Here is a 23,359-nt window from a genome sequence, read left to right as displayed (position 1 = left end):
ACTCATGACCCTGATGGCAACAGTCCTGTGCTCTACCAAGTGAGTCAGCCAGGAGCCCCTATTATGAAGACAATTTTATAAAACTTAGAAAAGGTCTGCAGATCAGGCATTGTATCAATGTTAATCTCCTGATTTTGATAATCATACTGTGATTATGTAAGAACTGTCATTGCTTTTTAAAATACACACTGAGGTATGTAAAGGGTAAAGGGGCATCATATCTTACTCTCAAATGGTTAAAAAAAAGTACATACACATAGAAAAGGAGCTAGGGTAAAATGTTAACAGTTGAAGAACCTGGGTAAGAGAAGACTTTATACTATTCTCACAGCTTCTGTACGTATGAAATCATAAATAAAAATTATCATAATAAAAAATTTTAAAGGTATACAGGATACTGCACAGAGCAGGGCATGTAAATGTGCAATAAATTACAGTTTTCAGATATTTTAGACCTATTTTCAGGTGAAGAAGCAGGTTGAGAAGTGAAATAAATTGTGAAAGACCATAGCCAACTGGTGATCAGGTCGGCATTCGAACTCGGGTCTGTTCCGTAGCAGCACCTGTACTTTCTTTTTTTTTTTTTTTTTAATAATGATTTTTTATTATATTATGTTAGTCACCATACAGTACATCCCCGGTTTTCGATGTAAGGCTCTATGATTCATTAGTTGTAGCACCTGTACTTTCACTAGAATGAGGAAAGCTGAAAACTTCATCTCTCCCACAGGGGTCTGGATGTCCTCTGTTTACGAGGAGAGGACGGCATTACATGAAGACTGGCTTCAAACTACTCTCCAAGTAGCTCCCTTGCCAGTTTCCTAGCAGAGAAGCCTCGGACTGGGGCTGGGACCTCAACCCCTCCAACCCGGCCCCCTGGTGCACGTTCTGTCTAGGGCGCACTGAACAAGCTAACAGACAGACAAGGTCACCGCCCGAAGGCTCTCCACTATGAGGCGGCACGCTGTCTCGTCCTTCCTGGGTCTTTACTCACTGATCTGAAACCCTGTGCTCACCAATGGCAGTTCCAGGACGAGCAGATACCTCTCTTCTATGGGTCCTTCTCTACCTCCCCGTCACCCCATGGCCAAGCTTAAACACGGGAGGTAATTTTTAATTGACTTATTTTTCTGAATAGATAATACACATGGAACGAAAGTACGTGAAGGCTCCCTCGCCTGCCTCCTGGCTCCCCTCACCACTGACAGCCAGTGCTACCAGCTCAAAAATGCAATAGTTCTCCAAATTACTACAGTTAGCCAGATTGTATTATGATACTAAGCAAACCATTAACCTAGGATATTCCAAGTGATCACTGTAAAGGTAAATTCCCTATTTAGGCATTTAGAAAAATCCGGAAAATAACGTGTATAAATATGTTTTCAGCACATGGACACAACTGAGGGTCATGACTTTTTTCTTAAGTGAAAAACTCTTTGCACTGTGTATGACCACAATAGACGTCTCTGAATTATGGCTGCTAAGCATGGATTATGAGAGAGTGCTGGGAGCTCACCTGGTTCCTGTCGCGTGCATTCGTGTACCTGATCTTCTGAATGAAGTAGAATATGAGCCATGCTGAAGAAATAATCATCAGAACAATAAAGGATATTGACACGAAGACTAGAGAGCCACGGCTGAAGTTCTTTGGCGGCATTCGCGTTCCAACAGCTATTGTCATTTGTACAGAGATGTTTTTCTCCAGATAACTCAAAATATCCTTACCCCTCAATTCTGTAATCATGACAGCAATAATATCTCCAGTGCCTGTAATGTAAAATAAATATAGATGCTCAGGTGACCTTTAAAACTTACGGGAACATCACACATATGAAAATGCTACTCAGAAAAATAACTACAATTTCTGCCAATGGCAAGGGTCTGCAGATTCAAGTTTTCAAATGGAATGGATCTGCAGTTGGGTACGCTGGCACCAAGTGGGAACAAGAATCTGTGTGGAGTGCTGAAGACTCGGGCAAAGTGCAGAAGGATTGCAGTGCTAAGAGCCATGTTACCTTGTCTTACAACTCGATGTAAAAAACAGATTATTAAATCAGCCAAATGTGACAACAGACAGTAAAAAACACAGGATACAACAACATAATGTGATAAAATCACCGCAGGTCTTTACTGTAAAACCTTTTCCATTAAAACCCTCCTTGGAAAGTCCCAGCTCCTTAAGAAAAGGAGAACAGCGCTAGTATTTATGGTACAAAACACACTAGTATTTATAGTACAAAAAATTGGTACTTTCTGCACTACTCATTCTTAGAAATATCTGTGGAGCACCTGTTGTGCGCAGAACTAGTATAAGGAATAGAAAGACGTACAGGATCTGCAGCTTTCTATCACCGACATGACACACATCCACTAACAGAGCAGCAAAAGCCGAATGCCACGGTGGTAACCTTTAGTAAGAGCAGAGACTCCCTTTGGTCTTATATCTAGATGTGATGAGAGAAAGGTTCCTTTCTTGCTTACCCCCAGAACCTTCTGGAAATTATACCCTCCCTGAGACACGTCCAAGCGTCAACACCCTGGACTAGCTGGGCACCGAAACCCTTCCAGCTTCTAAGAGCTGTCCAGAGGTTCTGCCGCAGTCAGAAGCGACTGAGGGTAATTACCGGGAGGCTGAGCTGCTCTCGGAGTCATCCACTTCTTTCACTTATGTAATTTCCAGGAGGAGTAACACTGTCAAGGCAAGCTACGCTCTCTCCCGTGGAGCGTGAAATTACTATTCTTTTCCTCCTCCACAAAGGGAAGTCATTTCCCACTTCCCTCCCAGGGAAAAGGGCAGCCGTCCTACACCAATCGAGCTGCCGGCGACCCTCCTTCCTAAGCCCAGGCTGGTGGCAATGTGCAGCCGCCAGCACACTTCAAAGCCAAGACTACAACTCTGGGCGTCGGAGGAAGGAGAATAAACATTTCTATTTCAGGAAAGAGAAAATTAGAACTACTTATCCAAATCTGAGTAAGGTCTGCACATAAATGTAAGCCACCAAAGCCAAACGAAGAAACACCCCACAACTTGCCCTTTCAAAGGCTTCTTCAAAGAACAATGCTAGGTATTTGGTTTACATGTTTATCCTATTTAACTCAAAGAACTACCCTTGTTATCCCAGGCAGTCAAAAGGCCACAGGCAACTGAAAAGAAATTCAATAATTAAAAGTTTCATGAAGAATTTAACCCGGTGGAACATATAGACCTTTTGTATTATTCAAAATCGTGCCACTTTATCAGAAGAGCAGTTTATCAGATTGCCGGCCGAAAAACAAAAAGAAAACTGCAAAAGTAAAGCAAGCAACAAAGTGAACATCTAATTTATCCTTCTGAAATAAGAGTTCTGGTGAGTAGGTTAGAGACAAGCATCAAATAATGCTAAGCCATGTGAACTTCCCGTTTAGAAACCTCAGGCCTGTGCTTCTGCACTGCTGTCAGCAGGGAACGGCGTGCGGCGTCGGGTACGAGGCACGGCTATAAAGTAACTGAGACGGATCCCACAGCCGACACACGACAATCAGTCTCATTGCTTTATAATCGCACCAGGCACAAAGGGCTTTAGAAACCAGAGCTGAGGCTTCCTCTTGCAGACTCAAGCTGGGAGAGGAGCAGGGAAAGCTGCACAGGTAGCCAGGGCAACCGATCCACGCAATTTCACTCGCTCAAAGAACGCTAAGTGAACACCACCTAATTTCAACAGGAAAGCTGTTTGGGAAAAGAAATGTTTAATTATTTCAACCATCCATTCAACGATATTTATTGAGCACATACTATGATCAAAGTTCCCTGATGTTTACCTTTTTCCGTTTTTAAAGATTTTATTTTTAGGTGATCTCTACACCCAGTGTGGGGCTCGAACTCACAACCCCGAGATCAAGAGTCACACGCTCTACCGACTGAGCCGGCCAGGCGCTCCCCACCCTAACATTCACTTTTTAAAAACAGAAAATTAGCCTGCTGTGAAATAAGAGAAAACAGATATATTGGTCTGCCTCGGTTCCCGGCACAGAGCTCCTAAAACCCTTGGCAATTTCCTAAGTGATAAGAGCATTAGGAGCGTCTTTTCTTCTGATCTCTGGTTTTGGCTCCTGACGCGGAGATCCTAAATCCCTTGGAACTTCCTAGGTGACGGGAGTCTTTTGTTCTAACGAGATGACTCTCGGTGGGCCCTGAGGAGAAGCTTGGAACTTTCAGCCCATCATCTCCATCCTCTGGGGAGGGGAGAGGAGCTGGACACTGAGTTAATGACTGACCATGCCTATGTGATGAATTCTCTGTAAAACCCCCGAAGCGTGGGGTCTGGAAAACTTCTGGGTTGGTGAACCAGTGCAGGGGCTGGGAGGCTGGCAAGTCGGAAGGCCCCTTCCCACATGCCTTGCCCTGTGCATCTTCAGCTGGTCGTTCATCTGTATTTTCACTGTATCCTTTATAATGAACCAGTAAATGTGTTTCCTTGAGTTCTGTGAGCCATTCTAACAAAGGTTGGAACACTATGAGGGGCTTGTGGGAACCCTGATTTATAGCCAGCCGGTCAGAAGTACAGGTGACAGCCTGGGACTTTGGTTGGCTCTGAAGTGGGGCAGGGAGGGGGCAGCCTTGTGGGACTGCGCCACTAACCCGTGGGATCTGATGCGAACTCCAGGCAGACAGGGTCAGAATCGAACTGAATTCTAGGACACTGAGCTGGTATGGCTGAGAACTGCTTCGTATAAGGGAAAGCGCCACATGTTTGGTGACCAAAAGTGTCACAGAAGCGTTTTGCGTGAATAGCACAGGAGACACACACGAGGGTTTTTCCCTTTATACTTGTTCTTGATTATGTGAAAACTGCATTTACCCTCAAAGAGCAAAGGAGAATCCAACTACAATTCAATTAAAAAAAAAAAAAGGCTAAACAAAGTAACGGATAAATAAAAGGTATAGCTATTAAAAAAAAAAAAGAGCGAAGGAGAATTTTTTTTTTTTTTTAAAGTATGCTCCATGCCCAGCATGGAGCCCAGTGTGGAGTTTGAACTCACGAGCCTGAGCTGAGACCAAGAGTCAGATGTTTAACGGACTGAGCCAGCCAGGCAGTCTCATGAGGCTAGTAGAGAGGAGGAATCAGATTGCTAGCAGGACAGGGAAGGAGGCTAAAACACTGCTCCTCAAGCAAAATGAAGAAGAATTAGAGCAGGCAGTCAGAATACTCGTCAAGCCGCTAGGTTCTTAACCATTTCTGCCCATAAGTCACTTAGAGAATCTGAGGACAGGAGACCCCTCCTACAAGAAAAGCCCCCATTCTGCCAATTTCAGGAGACGTTCATGGATCTCCTCCCTCCCCACCCCTCAAGCTGATCGGGGCTCAAAGACCCTGATTGAAGGATGACTCTGACACTTGACTTTTAAAGATCTGGGAAACCCTGGCCCAGCTTCCAAGGGGGAGAGTAACACCAGACAAGGTGTGAGCTTCAGGATAAAAGTCGGGTTAGGTCAAATAGTGACTGATAAGAGTCAGAGACTTATTAGACTATAATGATGTAACCTCTCAACGGGAGATGACAAAGATTTGGAACATCCACCACCAGTAACCCTAATGGTAAGCCCTTGGTCAACACTGCTAAAAAGTCACGGATATAGCCTCAGAATCCCACGCGTTTCAACACGCCCAGCAGCCAGGATTAATTTACCAGAGAAGACAAATCAGTAAAAATCCAAGTGCAGTCCCTGCTTTCACCTATTTTCTAAAACTCTCTCCACTTCTGTTCTTTAATGTGAATCTATGTTTCCACTGCTTAAGTCTGGCTACTTTATTAAACAATTCTGTTCTTTCTCCCCCACCCCCACCCTTAAAAAAAAATTCCTTCTCCTTTGGAGAATTTTCAAACCCCAGGACAGTTTCAAATCATGACATTTCCTCCTTCAATACTTCAGCATTATTTCCTAAGAACAAGGACACGATTCATTTTCACCTTCAAGACACTGAACTCTGATGCAGAACTGCTCAGACCCAATTCTGGAACTCCCTCATTCACTCCTCCCGACCATGCACGCACCTGCTGACCACCACAATCCCCCTGGCTTTCACGGGGATCTGTGCTTCAGCTCTGGGAGTCCTCCCAGGTGGCAGGTGCCAGAAATCCAGCAACCCAGCCCCGACCCACACACGGCCGTTCTTGCCCTCTCTTGGGACTGAATCTCAGGGCAAGCCCAGTTCAGCTGGGCAGCCAATACTTTCACCTTAGAAAGGCAGATCCAGGAAGGAAACGGATGAGCTGTCTGAGGCATCAGGCCACAAGTGGAGAGAGGTTCTTTTACCGTAAGCTGCTTTGCTTTTTTACTGTAAGCTTACCCATTTTTTTTTTTTTAAAGAAAACAAAATCCCATTCAGCAGACGTTTTATGCCTTAACGGATGAAAGTGTTTGTTCAAATCACCTGCCAAAAAGTTTTAGGGAATTTTCAAGGTCTTAGATAATTTTAGTCAATTTCCCATAAAAAGGTTCAGGGAGGTGCTGTATTCCCACATGACGCATCTACAGTGATGCTTTCGTAACTTCTGGTAGTTTACTACCTGTGGCATCCGAGCTATTCCTATAGAATTCATTTTATATATAAAACCCAACACTGCATACTTTAGGTGAAAGAATTAAAACTGCTTTCAGGTTCCTGCACGGCTGCTGCTGAGGGAGTAGGTGGGCATCACCCCGGGATTTTCTGTAACTCTCTCAGTCAAGCCACACAGATCAGCGGCGCCCACCGAGGCTGGGCCTCAGTGAGTCTGCTTGCAAACGGTCTGAGGCCCTCTCTTCACTCTCCCTTCCCCGGACTTCAGTCCTTCTCAAAGGTTTATCTGCAATACTCTCGCTTCTTCAAACCCAGGACTCGGTCTTCTCTTCTTTGACCTCCTTTAAGAACTCAAGGCGGGGGGGGGAGGGGGGAGAAGATATGCTACGTTCTTCTAGGAAATGAATGCAGCTTTAATTCTGACAGAGGTAGGTGACAGGTTATATCAATTACGACATCCTGCTGAGACCTGTCCATGTTTTTCTAAAGCCGAATCTGTCATGTCACTCTGTTCAAAGCCTCTGATATTTGCAACAACACGGATGGACCCAGAGGGCAGTGTGCTAAGCAAAAAAAGTCAGACTGAGAAAGACAAATACCATATGATTTCACTCATATGGAACCTAAAAAAACAAAACTAACGAGCAAACCAACAAAAACCAGACTCTTAACTATACAGGGGGCGGGGGTGGGGGATGGGCAAGATGGGTGAGATGGGTGAAAGGGAATGAGAGGTACAAGTTTGCAGAGATAAGATAAAGAAGCCACAGAGACGACAAGCACGGCATAGGGAAGACAGCCGCAATACTGTACCAACTCTGTACGGTGACGGATGACGACCGCGCTCGTGGTGAGCACTGAGTCAGGCACAGAATCTTCAGATCCCTATGTCGTACACCCAGATGACGCTGTGTGTCAATCATACTCAACAATAAATTTAAAAAAAGAAAAAAAAAGAAAAAGCCTTTATCCCTTATGTCAACTAAATAAAGTTCAAACTCCTTAACCTGACTTTCAAAGCATTTCGGGAGCCAAATGGCCTAAAGGTAACTGATGGTCATGTGACAGCAGACACTCTTGCCTAAACGAAGCTGTGGTCACTGTGATCGAAACAGTGGCTCACACGGTCCAAGCAGAATGGAGGCTTCATGCCTGGAGGAGGGGAACCGGAAGAAAATGGACCTGAAAGCTTCAGCAAAATCAAAGGGCAGGAGGAGAGGAGGAGAGGGGAAGAAGCAGCGGTCAGAGAACAGGACACCGGACTGGAGACCAGAGATGTACCAATCCTGGGAGATACCCGAGGGTGGGTTTTAGGTCAGGTGTGCACTTTCCATGTGGGCTGGGAGGCTGGCTGGGACCACGGCAGGGCTGGGCGTGGGTAAGTAAGCCAGGAGTCACGGCCTCTGAGTGGCGTGGGGCAGGGAGCGTGTGGAGCACAAGAAGGAAGGCTGAAGTTCTGTCCCTGGGAAAGCAGCTGTACTGAATCAAGAAAACACTGGTCCCACGGCATCCGGGTGGTGCCCAGGGCTGCACAACGCTGATAAGCTTCTAACTGTACTGAAGTTGAACCAGACTGTCCTGCCATGAGGCTGACATTCAGGAGCTCAAGGCACCACGGAGGGACTCCAACACTTGATTAATTCCTGATAATACTCCATCCTCAACAACAGCTAGGGTCTACCAAACCCTCGTTCCTTCAGTCTCACACCAAAGGCTCAACACCCAGTGCTCCAATGTCAGTTTCTGCTCCTACACCATTTCCTGACTGTATGCACTCATCACATAATCGGTTTTTCCCACGTCGATAAAGAAAAGACGGTAGGAGCAAAGACCTGCACGGAAGAGAAAGCACTTTCTTCCTTCACCTAGAGGCAGAAACAAAGGGAGGGGGTAACGGGGAAGACAATCACCAGTCAGCAGAGCTCAGAGAATCTTTTAGTTGAGAGAGTTCTTAGGGGTCATCTTCAACATAAGACGAATAACTTCTGGCCGTTATAGGGGGCTAGTTCTATCCACAGGTAGTTTTAAGTATTAGAAAGGTCTTCCTTATAATTAAAATCTTGATTCCTAAATGCCCATTCATGGCTCTTGGTTCTCTTTGCTTGAGAAGCACCACCAAACAAACTATATTTCAATCATCAACCGTCACGTACATCATTACTCTATGTATCATGAAGGGAAAAAAATCCTGCCAATAAACTGTAATTTGCCCCCAAATATAAGAAACACCCCAACTTCAAGCTGAACGTCCCAGAACGGAGGAAAATTCCTCTTCCACGCGACAGTCCTTCATTCAGATGGTCAAAGACCTCTTCTCTGGTCTTTCACGTCGGGCTCCTCCACACTAACTACTCCTAGAGCCTCAAATCATTCATTTACAAATATTTTTAAAGAACCTAACACAGAAAAGCTGGAAGTATGGTATAGAAACCTCTCTTCCCCAAACCATTCAAGAGTAATAAGTTACTGGCACGATATGTCATCCCCTCCCAACATTCAGTGTGTGTTCTCCTACAAACAAAAACCATTTATAAACAGAGCACAACCGCTTGAACCGGGCAGTGAACACTGACGCATTACTGCTGCCTAATCTCAGAGTCCGTTCAAGCATCCCCAGTTTCCCAACAACGTCCTAGAGCAGATCCGGATCAGAGCTGCGCGTGCTGCATTCAGCCGTCACATCTCATGGCTCTGTCGGTCTGGAAAGTGTCTCAGACTCGTCCTGAAGTCCACGACCTTGACACCTGGGGAGATGACATACAGCCCAGGCCACTGGATGGATCCGGTGCTTCCTCGGGGCTAGATTCAGGTCACGCACTCTTGGCAGCAACACCAGAAGAAGCGAGGCTGTGTTCTTTCGGTGTGAGATAGCAGACCGCGCACAGTCAGGACACAGCCCCAAACTGCGCAAGTTCCCTCTGATTATGTGGTTTGCCAAAGGGACATTCTCCAGGCATTTCCACTGCGAAGTCACTCTTTCCCCTCTTTGTAATTAATAAGTATTCTGTGGGGAGGTACTTTGAGATTTGGTAAATACTCCATTTCTCATCAAGATTTCAATATACTCTTTTACTTTTTAGATTAGTATGAACTTGGAGGCGCCTGGGTGGCTCAGCTGGTTAAGCGCCTGCCTTCAGCTCAGGTCATGATCCCAGGGTCCTGGGGTTTGAGCCCCGCATCCAGCTCCCTGCTCAGCGGGGAGTCTGCTTCTCCCTCCCCCCTGCTCGTGTGCTCACTCTTTCTCTCTCTCTTAAAAAAAAAGAAAAGAGATTAGTATGAACTCATGTTTCCTATGTTATTTAATGGGCTAATAAAATCATTACTATCTTTATCCATTTTCATGCTCAAATTCCAAATGGTAAAAAACTCTTTACAGATTTTTTCCATCCTGTTCGCTTGTGGACATCAGTTTTTCAATGTCCTTATTAAAATAAAATGCTAGAAGTGAATACAACACATCCCTTATCACGAGCAGCATGAAGCTAACCTCTCCCTACATCTGAATATTACGTTCCCAAGGATACAGCCCAAGCTTTCAGTATGTTTTTTAAGTGCATGTAGGGATTACAGAATAGAAGGTCCCCACAGCTCCTCTGCTGGAACTGTTACTTAACCCAAGTCTCCACAAACTCTCGTTACTAATTTTTTGAACCCATGTGCAGGTTAACTTAACGAATACCTTCTTTTCATTGTTATGTATGTTCTAAGATCCACCGCGTTTCATGTCGTTTTCAAGTGAAGATACTCACGTTTATATTTTCTTACAAATTTTTGATAGAAGCATTTTAAATGGGAGGAGAGAGAAAGGCTAAGTATTGAGTGAGGCATTCTACTCAGAGGTGATATGCACTGAGCACCAGCACTCTAAAAGCCTACAGACCTGTTCATTTTGTTTAAGAACCTGTAAGTCTGAGAGTGCTCAGGGAACTCAACAAGAAAATGGATGGTGGGTGGTGGGAGCCAGGTTTCTCACGGGTGGAGTGGGAGTTTACAGGCAAGCAAACGGAGGAGGCTAGCATGATCCATGTGGTCACAGACTAGAACTGGAGACATGGGTATGGACTCACTCTTAGCTTAACAGATAGAGGGTTACGTACAGAAGTATTTACGCATACGTGTACGTACAAGGGCTGGTATACACTCATGTATACCCTTGCACCGTCAGCGGAGAGGGCCCAGAAGCAACAAAACCACAACAGTAACAAGCACATCTAACGCCCAGAGCTTGGTTTCTAATGCCATTCTCCAATCAATGGGAACCAGGTTCCTGGGAGAAAACGGCCGATTCTCGAGCTGGGGCGGGAAGTACATACAAGATGAGCCTGGAACATCTCCGAGCACCAGAAAGGAAGAGAGTGCTCAAACACAAAACAAAAAACCCGATACCCATGGTAACGCGTGCATGTCTAAGGACCCGGAGCCACGTGCAAGTGCTCCCAATGGCCAAAGACCGAAGAGTCTGAGCAAGATCAATAAGCAGAGCTGCACCGTGTCCTAACACGAAGCACAGGATAACGGTCCACAAGTCCACACTGATAGAAATAAATGACTGAATAAAATAAGAAGCGGAGAAGAAACAAATCACCCACGCAGAGTGATTCCAAAGAAGTAATATTCCCTACTCCCAATGCGTGGGCTGTGCACAGTGCCTCCTTCTGGAGGGTACCATGTGGGGGAGAGCAATGAAGAGCTTCACAGTGAAGCCTGACAAACCCCGGCGAACAGCCAGGTGACAGCGATCACTCACGCTGATAGTGTGTAGCCTGTGATCTTCCTCTCAAAGCCCCTCATCCTCAGTCTAATCACGAGAAAGACATCAGACAAATCCCAGCTGAAGGACATGCTGCGGAGTACCTGAGCGGGAATCCCCAGAACTGTCAGAAACAGGGGACACGGTCACAGAGACAAAGGAGACATAGGACCACCCCCCCCCCCCCCCCGCCTGGATGGGATCCTGGCACAGAAAACGGACAATATGTAGAAACGAAGGAAATCTGAAGAAGGCCCAGACGCTAGTTAACGACAGTGTACCTGAGCTGACTGGGTCGTTGCTATCACGCAGGTACCGTACTGACGTAAGGGGTCAACAGGAGAAACTGCGTGCCTTCTTTGTACTGTTTTTACAATTTTTCTGTAAAGCCGTTCTAAAAAAAATACAGTTAAAAAAAAAAAGACATTACATAAAAGAGAATATCCTTTCATCTGGAAGAACGGAGGCTGGAAAACAAAGTCACAACACGTTCTAAAGTGCCGAAAGTGCTGTCAGCTCAGAATTGTGTCCGTGTCCCTGAAAAACCACGGCAGAAAAAAGACATTTTCAGACAGGTGAGTGACGCGAGAACTCACGCCCAGCCGATGTGCACTGGGAGAAGCGATGAAAAAGCCGACCCGGGTGGACAGGGAAAGGACAGCAGGTGGAACTGGGAACTAGCGGAGTTACCGACAACATGGGAAGGGCTGCCCTGTGGCTAAATCTACACGCCTATTGCCTTCCCTTCTTCATTCTGCCATTCCCACGACCCCCCCCCCCACCAACAAGGGACCCCTCTGCATTCCTCCTCGATAGGTACCATGGACCTGGAATGACAGTGGGTCTCAGGGGAGCAGAAAAGGCCTCTCGGGGCGAGTCTGTCTGCAGACTCTGGGGAAGGGCTGTATGTGGCTGCACACATGGACAGCCGTCACTGGCACTTTGTAGGCAGAGGCCTGGGAGGCCAGGTGTCATGCAACACAGAGGACAATCCTGCAGGACAGAGCATTCTCCTGCCTCCCCCGGCCCCCATGCTCCGACAAACCAAGTGCAGAGCGCTATGAGGCCTCCCCCACCAGGCAGTCAGCCAGGCCACACCACCTTCCCCAGCAGCCCTGCCCGTCAGCACCGGGACAGCTACCAAGGAAGACGTGTCCTCCATCCTGTCAACCAACAATGGACCTGGGTTCAAAGCCAGTATTCTAAACCTCTGCTGATCCTTATATTATTTTGGCTTCTTCCTCCCTTCTGCTGCTGGTGAGGGAAAGATAAGCACAGGGAAAATAAAAAGGCAAACTAAGTGGGGAGTTCAAGCAACCCACTCAGGAGACAGAGACCGCAAGGTCAGAGTGAGACAGGAAGGCGAGTGGACAGACTGTCTCAAGTCTCTGGCAGATGGACGGACTCTTCGCTTCTACTGCAATTAAGATTCAGAGACATAAAGGAAAACGTCAGAGCTTCTGGGAAGGTTTTTGAATAGAATCATCAGCAGTTATAAGCTGATAAAAAAAGTTTTTTTTATAAGCAATTTTTATTTTTAAAAAGCTATGACTTAAGTGTTTCCATTTTTTTTGAAGTTTTTATTTTAATTCCAGTAAACATAGTGTTATATTAGTTTCAGGCATACAAAATTGTGATTCAAGAATTCCATACAACACCTGGTGCTCAACACAAGTGTCCTCTTTAATCCCCATCACCTGTTTCTCCCAGCCTCCACCCCTCCCCTCTGGTAACCATCAGCTTGTTCCTACAGTTAACAGTCTTGTGTCTTGGTTTGTCTCTTTTTCCACCTTCGCTCGTTTGTTTCTTAAATTCCATATATGAGTGAAATCATACAGTATTTGTCTTTCTCTGACTCGTTTTGCTTAGCAGTATACTCTCTAGTTCCATCCATGTTGTTGAAAATGGCAAGATTTCATCCTTTCTGAGGGCTGAGTAATATTCCAGTGTATACATACACACCACCTCTTCTTTATCCACTCATCAGTCAGTGGACACTTGGGCGGAACCCCTATCTTGGTTATTAGAAATAATCCTGCTATAAACATAGGGTGCATGTATCTCTTTATTTAGGGTTCTTGTAGTCTTTGGGTAAATACCTAGCAGTGCAATTGCTGGATCATAATGTCGCTCTATTTTTAAGTTTTTTGAGGAACCTCCATACTGTTGTCCAGAGTGGCTGCATCAGTTTGCAATCCCACCAAGAGGGCACGAGGGTTCCTCGTTCTCCAACATGCTCACCAACACCTTGTTTCTTGTGTTTCTGATTTTAGCCATTCTGACAGGTGTGAGGTGATACCTCATCACAGTTTTGGTTTGTATTTCGCTGATGATAAATGATGTTGAGCATCTTTTCATGTGTCTGTTGGCCATCTGGATGTCTTCTCTAGAGAAATGGCTGTTCAGGTCTTCTGCCCATTTTTAAATTGGACTATTTGTTTTTCAGGTGTTGAGTTTGATAAGTTCCTTATATATTTTGGATACTAAGCCTTTATTGGATATAGGATTTGCAAATATCTTCTCCCATTCCGTAGGCTGCCTTTTAGTTTTGTTGATTGTTTCCTTCTCTATGCAGAAGATTTTTACTTTGATGAAGTCCCAATAGTTTATTTTTGTTTTTGCTTCCCTTGCCTCAGGAGAAATATCTAGAAAAAAGTTGCTACAGCCGATGTCAAAGAGGTTCCTGTCTGTATCCTCTTCTAGGATTTTTATGGTTTTAGGTCTCACATTTAGGTCTTTTATATCTATTTTGAATTTATTTTTGTGTGTTGTATAGGAAAGTGGTCCACTTTGTTTCTTCTGCATGTTGCTGTCCAGTTTTCCCAACACTATTTGTTGAAGAGAATGTATTTTTCCCATTGGGTATTCTTCTCTGCTTTGTCAAAGATTAATTGATTGTATAGTTGTAGGTTTATTTCTGGGTTTTCTACTCTGTTCCATTAAGCATTTCAGTCTTAGATTTTTTTTTCTTTGATAATTCTGCATTTCCTGAAAAGTATATGGATCACATGGAAGATACAGGAGAAATATTTGCAACTCTGGCAAAGAGATACATACAATTTAAACTCTTATTTCCTGCCACAGCGGTGCAGTTAAACTGTAAGCTCCATCTTTTCTGAGATAATTAAATCCATATTCAATTACAACAACAAAAAAATTTAAACACTAAAAAAATAGTGTGACTCTTATTTATCTTCTTGATGGGTTTTTTTTAGGATAAAGATACTAGATTGATACTAAGTGGCCCAAATTACTGATATTTAAAGATATTTTGCAATATGTTTATGACTGATCTTTACTTGCTTTCATAAAGTGATTTTTTTATATTCACAAAGTGAATTTCCTATATTGTGCAAAGTGATATTTTTCTATTTATTGCTTGATAATAAATATAGAGCTATGTAAGTTTTTTTTTCTTTAAGAAAATATGATGGAATCAAGAAGGTAAAGGGCCATTCAACTAATTCTGTTCAATCAGCCAAAGGAACAGTAAGAAGCATCTGATACTGCTGATTGATACCAAGACTGAAAAGCAACATTATTGTTTGGTTGCATCTTTATCTAAATTACATTTTTCTACTAACAGTGGAAAGAATGCCCACAGATAAACCTATAAGAGATTTCCAGCTTGACAACGGTTTGACACAATCCAAGACCGGTAAACAGTGACAGTAAAGCCTATATAAATTTTTAAAGTCCAAGAAAATAAATCCTTAACTTTCAGACAAATGCACATTATTTTAAACTATCCGAGAGCCCATAACTTCCCTTTTATACTACCACACATCTGCTAACTACATTACAAAGAACTCATTCTGCTAACTAGAGGTAACAAATAAAACCACAAATTGAGCTGTCTTTCCTGTCAATGATGTCACGGACACGGCCCTGGGAAAGATGTCCTTCAGGCACCAGATGAAGGGCATTCAGTAGAACAAACATGGGCGAGCTCTTGGAACATCGTTGACAAAGCAAGAAAACAAAATACTTAACAACGTGTAATTTTTAGGTCAGTTATAAACTATACTTAAGTGGAAGGAAAGCTCAGTAAAACTAAATATCCTCATGAAATCATTTCGGTGCAGCACACACTTATTTTGCTCAAGGCATTCTGCCGACCACTGCAGAGAACAGAAAGACACACGCTTTCACACGAAGAAACCTGCAGTCCTTTTTCCCTCTGCCAGTTAAGTATGCAAGTAACAACATAACAGGAGAAAGGCAATACCGTCGGGGAGGCACGGCAAGGAGCTCTGGAGACCCCAGAGGTCCAGGATTGTAAATGCACTGAGGGTACATCCAGGTCTTTTTGGGTTTGTTTGGGGTTTGTTTTTTTTTTGGACTCTTACCAATTCATATTAGTTCACATCGCAATGCACAGCAGAGAGAGGTGCAAATCGAAGGTTTCTTGCCTAAAATGAAGGGTGGGCAGAATTGACAGGCAAGCAGGGGATGGCTGAGACATGGATCTTTGGGTCCACTCCTTGAGATTATGAGCTATAGGTTGGGGGCGTATCCAGTGACTGATGCAAGCGTCCTTGAGCATCCCGTGGACAACAGGGACAGAAGGGGATCTGGGGAGGGAGAGGGCAGCAGCAGCACACGAATGAGGCAGGACGGCAAGCGCTTCTTGTGCTGGAGTACAGCAGAGAGCTATGGCATGTCGTCAAGGACTGCTCTGCAGAGTAAAAGACGGAGGCCAGAGGAGGCTGGAGGTGACACGTGCGCTGAGCCAGTGCCGTCTGAGCTCCCCATCCCTACAGCCCATCAGGCCTCCATCTAGTGCCACTTGGCTGGGCTGAAACAGGACCTTCCTATAACCCCTGAATATGTACAGGAATTAAGCCAGGGGGCCAGCGTCCCAGGGTTCCCTGCTTCTAGGCTCTTCACACTGTGTGGGGCTTGCTTGGCCACCACTCGTTCCCTCCACACCCCCACCCAATGCTTCCGGCTGGGTTTGCCAAGCCCACACTTGGAGGGCGGAGAAACCAGGAACAACCTTCCAGCCACATAAGAGCCGCAGCCGTCTACGGAGCAGAGCTGCTCAGCCGCCCAGTGTGCTGGCTGTGGCAGGTGTGTGACCCCGCACCCGCAGAGCCCCCAGCACAGTGCCGCAGCAGAAGAGGCAATCGAGTCAGGCGGCATCGGCCTCACCGGCCAAGAACAACACCCCCCACGTCTTTGAAAATCCTAAATGGTCACTGTGACTAATAACCAGTCCCTGCCTTGGGCACACAGCTGCTCTGAGGAGGAGGTCTCGAAGTTCAATGTACTATTTTCCCTGTCCACCCCTTCAGCCCAACCTTTCCCCCCGGACCCCCGGATCTAAAATGGCTTTCACGTTGCTTTTTCCCACCTCTGAGCCTTCACCCCGGATGATTCTCCTGCCTAGAAGACTCTTCTCATCTTGTGAATTCCTGTTCAAACATCATCTCCTCAGGGCAGCCGTGTCTGACTCTGTGGAACTAGGTCTGCTTCATAAGGACTTCGCACAATTATCATTTCTGATTCAACGTTTCTCTTCTCCGCTTGATGATAACTCCACGAAAGCAGCTATCACGTGGGTCTTATTTACACCTGGAGACCTGACAGGAGCTCAAAAAATGTCTGTTCATGAACTAGCATATAGAACCCAAATCCCTCTGCTTGCTGTAACCCCACGCAGCCTCATTTCCTACCCTCACCCTCAGACTCCTGCCCCTCCAGGCAGGTCTCTGACTCAGCAGTCCCCCCACGGACAGGGTCTTCTCTGGTCCGGTCCTGACAACCATGTAGGGCCCAGCACAATGAAAGCCTCCTCTGTGAAGTCCTCTTTTTTTTTTTTTTTTTTTAAGATTTTATTTATTTATTTGACAGAGATAGTGACAGCCAGCGAGAGAGGGAACACAAGCAGGGGGAGTGGGAGAGGAAGAAGCAGGCTCATAGCGGAGGAGCCTGATGTGGGGCTCGATCCCATAACGCCAGGATCACGCCCTGAGCCGAAGGCAGACGCTTAACCGCTGTGCCACCCAGGCGCCCCTCTGTGAAGTCCTCTTATGGGTCCCTTCCAACCTCAACAGTCAGGAACTCGTCCTTGGTAATACTGAGGCCTGCCCTGCTAAGTCAGCATTCAGTGGGCCCCAATCACGTCACGCACATTTGTCTCCCTACTGGAGTAAATGTCCCCGAAGGACATGCACTCGCGTACACCTCTGTACATCCCTACACGGCCTCTCACGGAATGCTTGGCACAGAGCAAATGTAATTTAGTACCTGTTGATTATTTTACAATAAATGCATCTGAAACAACTCTGTCATAGGGAAGAAAGACCAGAAGAACAAAGAAAAAGTATACTCGGAAATGTAAAAAAATAAGTACTAGTTTTGAAGTCCGAGAAGTAAATTGATTCTGTAATTATAAAAGAGGTAGTGCTCGTTCAAGGCACAAGAATAATAAGTGACAACAACCGTACAATTTAACAAACTCATTATCTCAATAAAGTTACGATCATCCTGTCAGGCAATTAGGCAGATGCTCTTGCTGTCGTACAAATGAGGACAACGGTTTAAAGGCTCAGTCACCCGAAGTCCTCAGGCTGTCATCACTGGGCCTGGGATTCCAATTCCAGCCTGTGACTGTCAATGCCAAACTCTCCGCTATTTTAGAGGTGCTCCATTATCTGACAGATTTATTTTTGTTTTCATAACTAAAAAGATGATGCAGAATCCTCTGGCAAACTGCAGGTCAGTGACAGACCCTTAAATAAGAATCTGAAAGATGAAGACAGTGGAAGACAGTGGGACTGCTACAGAAGCCGAGATCTGCAGTCAGACAAAAGACTCCACAACACTTTTCTCGGGTGAGGAATATGTTAACAGGTGCACCCCCACGGAGAACGGACTGAAACCGAGACAGAGTTCTGCTTGGAAAACAGGAGATGACGAACAATAGCTTAGGGGTTCAAAGAAGAAAGGGCAAAAGTTCTCTTATCAAGAAGCAACCGAGACCCTTTCACACCCTAAAATGCGCCTGTTTGCACATCATCCACAAATTCCCAAACAAAATGGCATTTTAATTTTTCTCTAATTAAAAGTAAAAATTAAAAGTGTATTTCAGAAATCTTTTCAAGGAATGGATTTACTTCCATTGCTTTTGTTAACAATACATCCGTGCTTTCATTTAAATAATCTGTGTAACTTTTCAGGTTAAATAAAATAAAACGGCACCAACTAGAACAGTTTGGTTTAGACGAAGACTTTGTAACTCTGAAATGTTTAACCTCTGTGTTCAGGTCACGACTTGGGAGTTAATCTTTCTGTCTTGCACACACGGGCACTTAGTGTGTTTCTACTCATTGTAAAGCAAAGTGATTGTCTTTATTTTCACATTTTTCTTGCTCACATTTTAACATCATCCTATCCATATATGGTCTTTAACATTTTACCCCGAATACTTAAAATGGGAACCAAAGTCACAAGAGATCACCTCACAAATACTTGCTACAAGTCTCTCAAAGTAAGAATCCTTCAGGGCACACCACTCAAATGAAGCTTCCAGTTTAAGAATTTTTGTGTTGCGTCTGAACATGACCTGCATTACACTTAAAAAAAAAAAAAGTAATCTCTATACCCACCGTGGGGCTCAAACTCATGACCACAAGATCCAGAGTCACATGCTCCACTGACTGACCCAGTCGGGTGCCCCTGCCTCACACTTCTGAACAACAGTTTAATGAAGTGTTCATTTACGTGCCATAACATTCACGTTCTGTAAGTGTAAACTCAATGATTTTGGTAAATTTACAGGGGGTGTGCAACCACCACAAGCCAGTTTTAGAATGTTTTCATTACCCCCAGTTCCCACAGTTCCCTCGTGCCCGCCTGCAGGGGACCTGCACACCCAGCGCCCAGCCTGCACACCCGCTACCCTGCCTTGTGTCTCTACAAACGGGACTTCCCTAGACATTCCACGTAAATGAAATCCTGCCATATGCAGTGTTGCTAACTGCCGCTTTCACCGGAGGAAGGCTTTCGGGGTTTACCCACGTTGTTGCAGGTTTCAGTAGTTAATTCTGTGTAAGTGAACTGTATTCCATTTGGTGAATAGGCCAGCTTTTACTTTTCCACTCGCCGGTGTTGTTTCCCCTATCTGGACTACTGTAGATAATGCATGAGTATTCACGCACGAGTTTTTGTGTGGACATTTCAGTGTTTCCGTTTCTCTTAGGTAGACACCCGGGAGCAGGACTGCTGAGCCATACGGTAAATTTGTGCTTCACTTAAAGAAGCCCTGCCTGTTTTCCAAACTGGTTGTACTAGTTCACATTCCTACCAACAATACGCGAGGGTTTCAGTCTACCCACAGCCTCAACAAAACATGGTCATATCTGACTTTTTTTTATTGTAGTCATTCTAGTGAGTGTGAAATAATATCTCATTGTTATGACTGTTTTCTAATAATTGACGAAATGTTAAATCATTACATCCTCTGCCCACTCTAAAATTAAGTTGTCTTATTACTACTGATTTTTAAGAATTCTTTATATACCAGTCACATATCAGATCTATGAGCCGGAAATATTTTCTCCCAGTTTGTGGGTTTGCACTTTTCATTTTCTTCATGGTGTCTTCTGAATGACAAGGTATTTTACTTCTGAAGACTAACACTGTTCTTGTCTTTTATGGATAGTGCCTTTGGAGTAAGAACTTGCTGTTCCAAGTGACAAAGACTTTCTCCTACGATTTCTTCTAGAGGTTTATGTAGTTTTACTTCTTACCTTTTGTCTATTATCTATCGTGAGGTCATTCTTATACATCGTAAAGTAAGGGTCTTCATTCTTTTTTGTCTTTTGCACCTGGAGAACTGCTCTAGCACCGCTTGTTGGAAAGACTATCTTTTCCCCACACCGAAATGTCATGGCACCTTTGCCGAAAATCAAAGGAGTATAAAAGAAGGATTTATTTCTAGACTCTCAATTCTGACCCATCAGTCTACAGGCCCATCCTTACGCCAATGCCACAACACCCTGATTACTGAAGTTTTGAAATCAAGTAGCATGAAGTCTTCCGACACTGTTGCTCTTTTTCAAAATTCTTTGGGCTATCCTAAGTACTTTGATTTTAGGATTACCTTATCCATTTCTACAAAACATCTTTTTTGGAGAGTTTTCGGCTATTATTTCCTGAAGTATTTTTTCTCCCACTTCCTCTCCTCTGGGGTGTGACAGTGTCCTACAGGCCTGGGAGCTCTGTTCATTTTCTTCAGGTTTTTTTTTTTTTTTTTAAACTTGTGCTTCACAGTCATAATTTCTATTGCTCTATCTTCAAGCTCACGGATTCTTCGGCTGTTTTGAATCCGCTGTTCAAGTCCTCAAGTGATATTTTTCATTTCCAGTATTGTACTCTTCAATTCCATTTCCATGTGGCTCTTTTCGATAACTTTTCTAACCTTTACTGAGAATCTCTATGTCTTGGCTTCTGCTGCCATTCACTGTTGTCATATTTTCTTTCTTTCTTTTTTTTTTAAGATTTTATTTATTCATTTGCCAGAGAGACACAGCCAGCGAGAGAGGGAACACAAGCAGGGGGAGTGGGAGAGGAAGAAGCAGGCTCCCAGCAGAGCAGGGAGCCCAATGCGGGGCTCGATCCCAGGACCCTGGGATCACGCCCTGAGCCGAAGGCAAACGCTTAACGACTGAGCCACCCAGTCACCCCTATATTTTCAATTTAATTCTTTAAATACCGTTTCCTCTAGTTCTCCAAACATACATTAATTCCTTTGAGGTTTCTCTCTGCTAAATTCAGCATCTGGGAATACTCAGAAGCAGCTTCTGCCGACTTTTTCTTTTATTTATTTTCTAAATAGGCTCAGCTCCATGCCCGGTGTGGAGCCCAACAAGGGGCTCAAACTTACGACCCTGAGAGATCAAGACCTGAGCTGAGATCAAGAGTCGGCTGCTTAACCAACTGAGCCACCTGGGTGCCCCTGTAGTTTCTTTTTTCTGAGTATGAGTCACACTTTCATATTTCTTTGCATAGCTTGTCATTTTTTGTTGAAAACCAGACATTTCAGACAATAAAATGTCACAACTCTGTATTCTGATCATTTTTTTGCCCTTAAGGTTGCTGCTGTTGCCTCGTTTGCCTGCATTGTTTAGTAGCATGGCAGGGTCAGACCTGCGAAGTATGCTTCCTCTGCTGCGCAGCTGCTGGTGTCTCTGCTCAGTTTCTTATGTCTTTAACACTCTGTCAGGACTAGCTGTCAGCCAGTCACTGGACACGGGTGCTCAAACATCTCCAATCAGTAAGGCTGAAATCATCTGCTAACGGATCTGGGTGTAGGGAGAGAACAGTGTTCAAAGTTGTGACCACTTCCAGTCCTGCCTGGGTTACTTCTGCAAGTCCATTCTGTCTCCGACCTGCATGTGCACAGTGTCAAGGTCATGCAGGAGGGTAAACAGTTTCAGCTCCGAGATCACCATGCAGCATGTGGTCTCAGACAGGAACACACTTGGCTGCAATGTTGGGCTGGGAGAGACAGACACCGGCCTTTCTCCACCTGCCTGTCCCCGAGAAATCACTTCCACAGACATGGGCGTCACCCACCCTTCCGTCACTGCCGGGCAAGCCCTCAGTCCTCGCCACCCACCCTGCCCCGGCAGAAACTCCATACAACACATTGGGGAGTGTGGGAAGCAGCCCCTGGCCAAACACCACAGCTTCCCATTGTTCCTACCCAAAGTCTGGCAGCTTTTCAAAACATAAATGAGCCTCAGATTGTTGTATGCCTCTGGCTGATTTCCAGAGCACTGAAGTGGTTGCTTTGTCAGTTTTGTCCAGTTTTAGAGTCGCTTTCTTTTGAGAAGAGAATCGGTGATCTCCTCACTTGGTCACAGCCAGAAGCGCCACTCTTCTGTTTACTTTTTAATCCTTTACAGAGTTTTTCTTATGATTTTTACTTTGAAATATTTCAAAGCCCAAGAATGAGAGAGAATATCATGGACATCTATGTACTCAACCCTCAGCTTAAGAAGTGACACATGACAGACACGTGCGAACCTCATTTACTTCTCCCTCATCCTAAATTCCCTTCTCCCCCCATCCCCTTTCCAGAAAGACCCATCATCCCAAAATTTGGCATCTGTTAATCTAACACATGCTTTTGTTATTTTATTCATATATATACATGTGCTTATAAGACAACTACTGTTTTGCATTTTTTAACTTCGTTCAAATGCCGTTCTTCTACATCTTCTTCTACGACTTAATCTCTTACGCTATTATGTTTTTGGGATTTAGTCCTGTAAATACACGTGGCTTTAGTTCATTGACAGTTAACTGCTATATAAATACGCCACAATCACTCCATTCTCCTGTGCTGGACAGCTGCGTGTTTCTAATAACTTGCTGTTACAGTGCTGTCGTGAATACTCTCGTGTGTTTCCCACGCACACGCAAGAGTAACAGGGTCTGGAGGACGACAGAGAGGGGCTATAAATGCTTGTGTAAATACATGAAATCTCCCCACTGGCTCCCACACGGCTGGAGGCAGAAAGAGATCTCATAAGAAGGACAAACAGTGGCTGTCCTCCACGACGGGGAATCAAGGCCTTCCACAGCACCTCGGTTTACGGTCACAAGACGCCTTCCCAGGCAACTTGTCCTGTGTCACCAAGCAAGTCAGTGGAAAAGAGGCATTAGCATCACCTGGGAATTTGTTAAAAATACAGACTCTCAGGCTGTATACAGATCTCAGGCTCCCAGATATGCTGCACCGGAATCTGCATTTTAACAAAATGCCCAGGTGATCTGTATGCACACTGAAGTCTGGAAAGTACTCTAAAGGATGTCCGCAGGCATGCAATTCCTGGATCACAATGGAGAAGTTCTTTAACGATATCACATAATGCCAATTTCTCTCCGCAGTACTATACCAATTTGGTTTCCCAGATTACTCTGATTTTTCATGTGTCTAATTACAACATAAAGCCATTTCTCACTGTTCTCATGTCTACTTTGATTCCACTGGCCTCACCAAGGTTCCACTTCCTAACACTAGATCCTCAAACTCTGGCCCTAAAGTTCCTTC

At 44.7% G+C, this 23,359-nt stretch overlaps 1 protein-coding gene across 3 annotated transcripts in view; it reads right to left on the bottom strand.

The window, feature by feature from the left end:
• Positions 1–23,359, bottom strand: part of RNF130 (ring finger protein 130) — a 138,581-nt gene that overhangs the window by 80,759 nt on the left and 34,463 nt on the right. For all 3 annotated transcript variants that reach the window (XM_048221221.2, XM_048221220.2, XM_057307369.1), the window contains exon 3: positions 1,517–1,767. In XM_048221221.2, coding sequence (XP_048077178.1) covers positions 1,517–1,767 — 251 coding nt within the window. The remainder of the gene's footprint in view (positions 1–1,516; positions 1,768–23,359) is intronic.

Source organism: Ursus arctos, unplaced genomic scaffold (genome assembly GCF_023065955.2).
Source record: "Ursus arctos isolate Adak ecotype North America unplaced genomic scaffold, UrsArc2.0 scaffold_5, whole genome shotgun sequence".
Classification (NCBI taxonomy): Eukaryota; Metazoa; Chordata; class Mammalia; order Carnivora; family Ursidae; genus Ursus; species Ursus arctos.
This window is presented reverse-complemented; position numbering and strand designations above follow the sequence as displayed.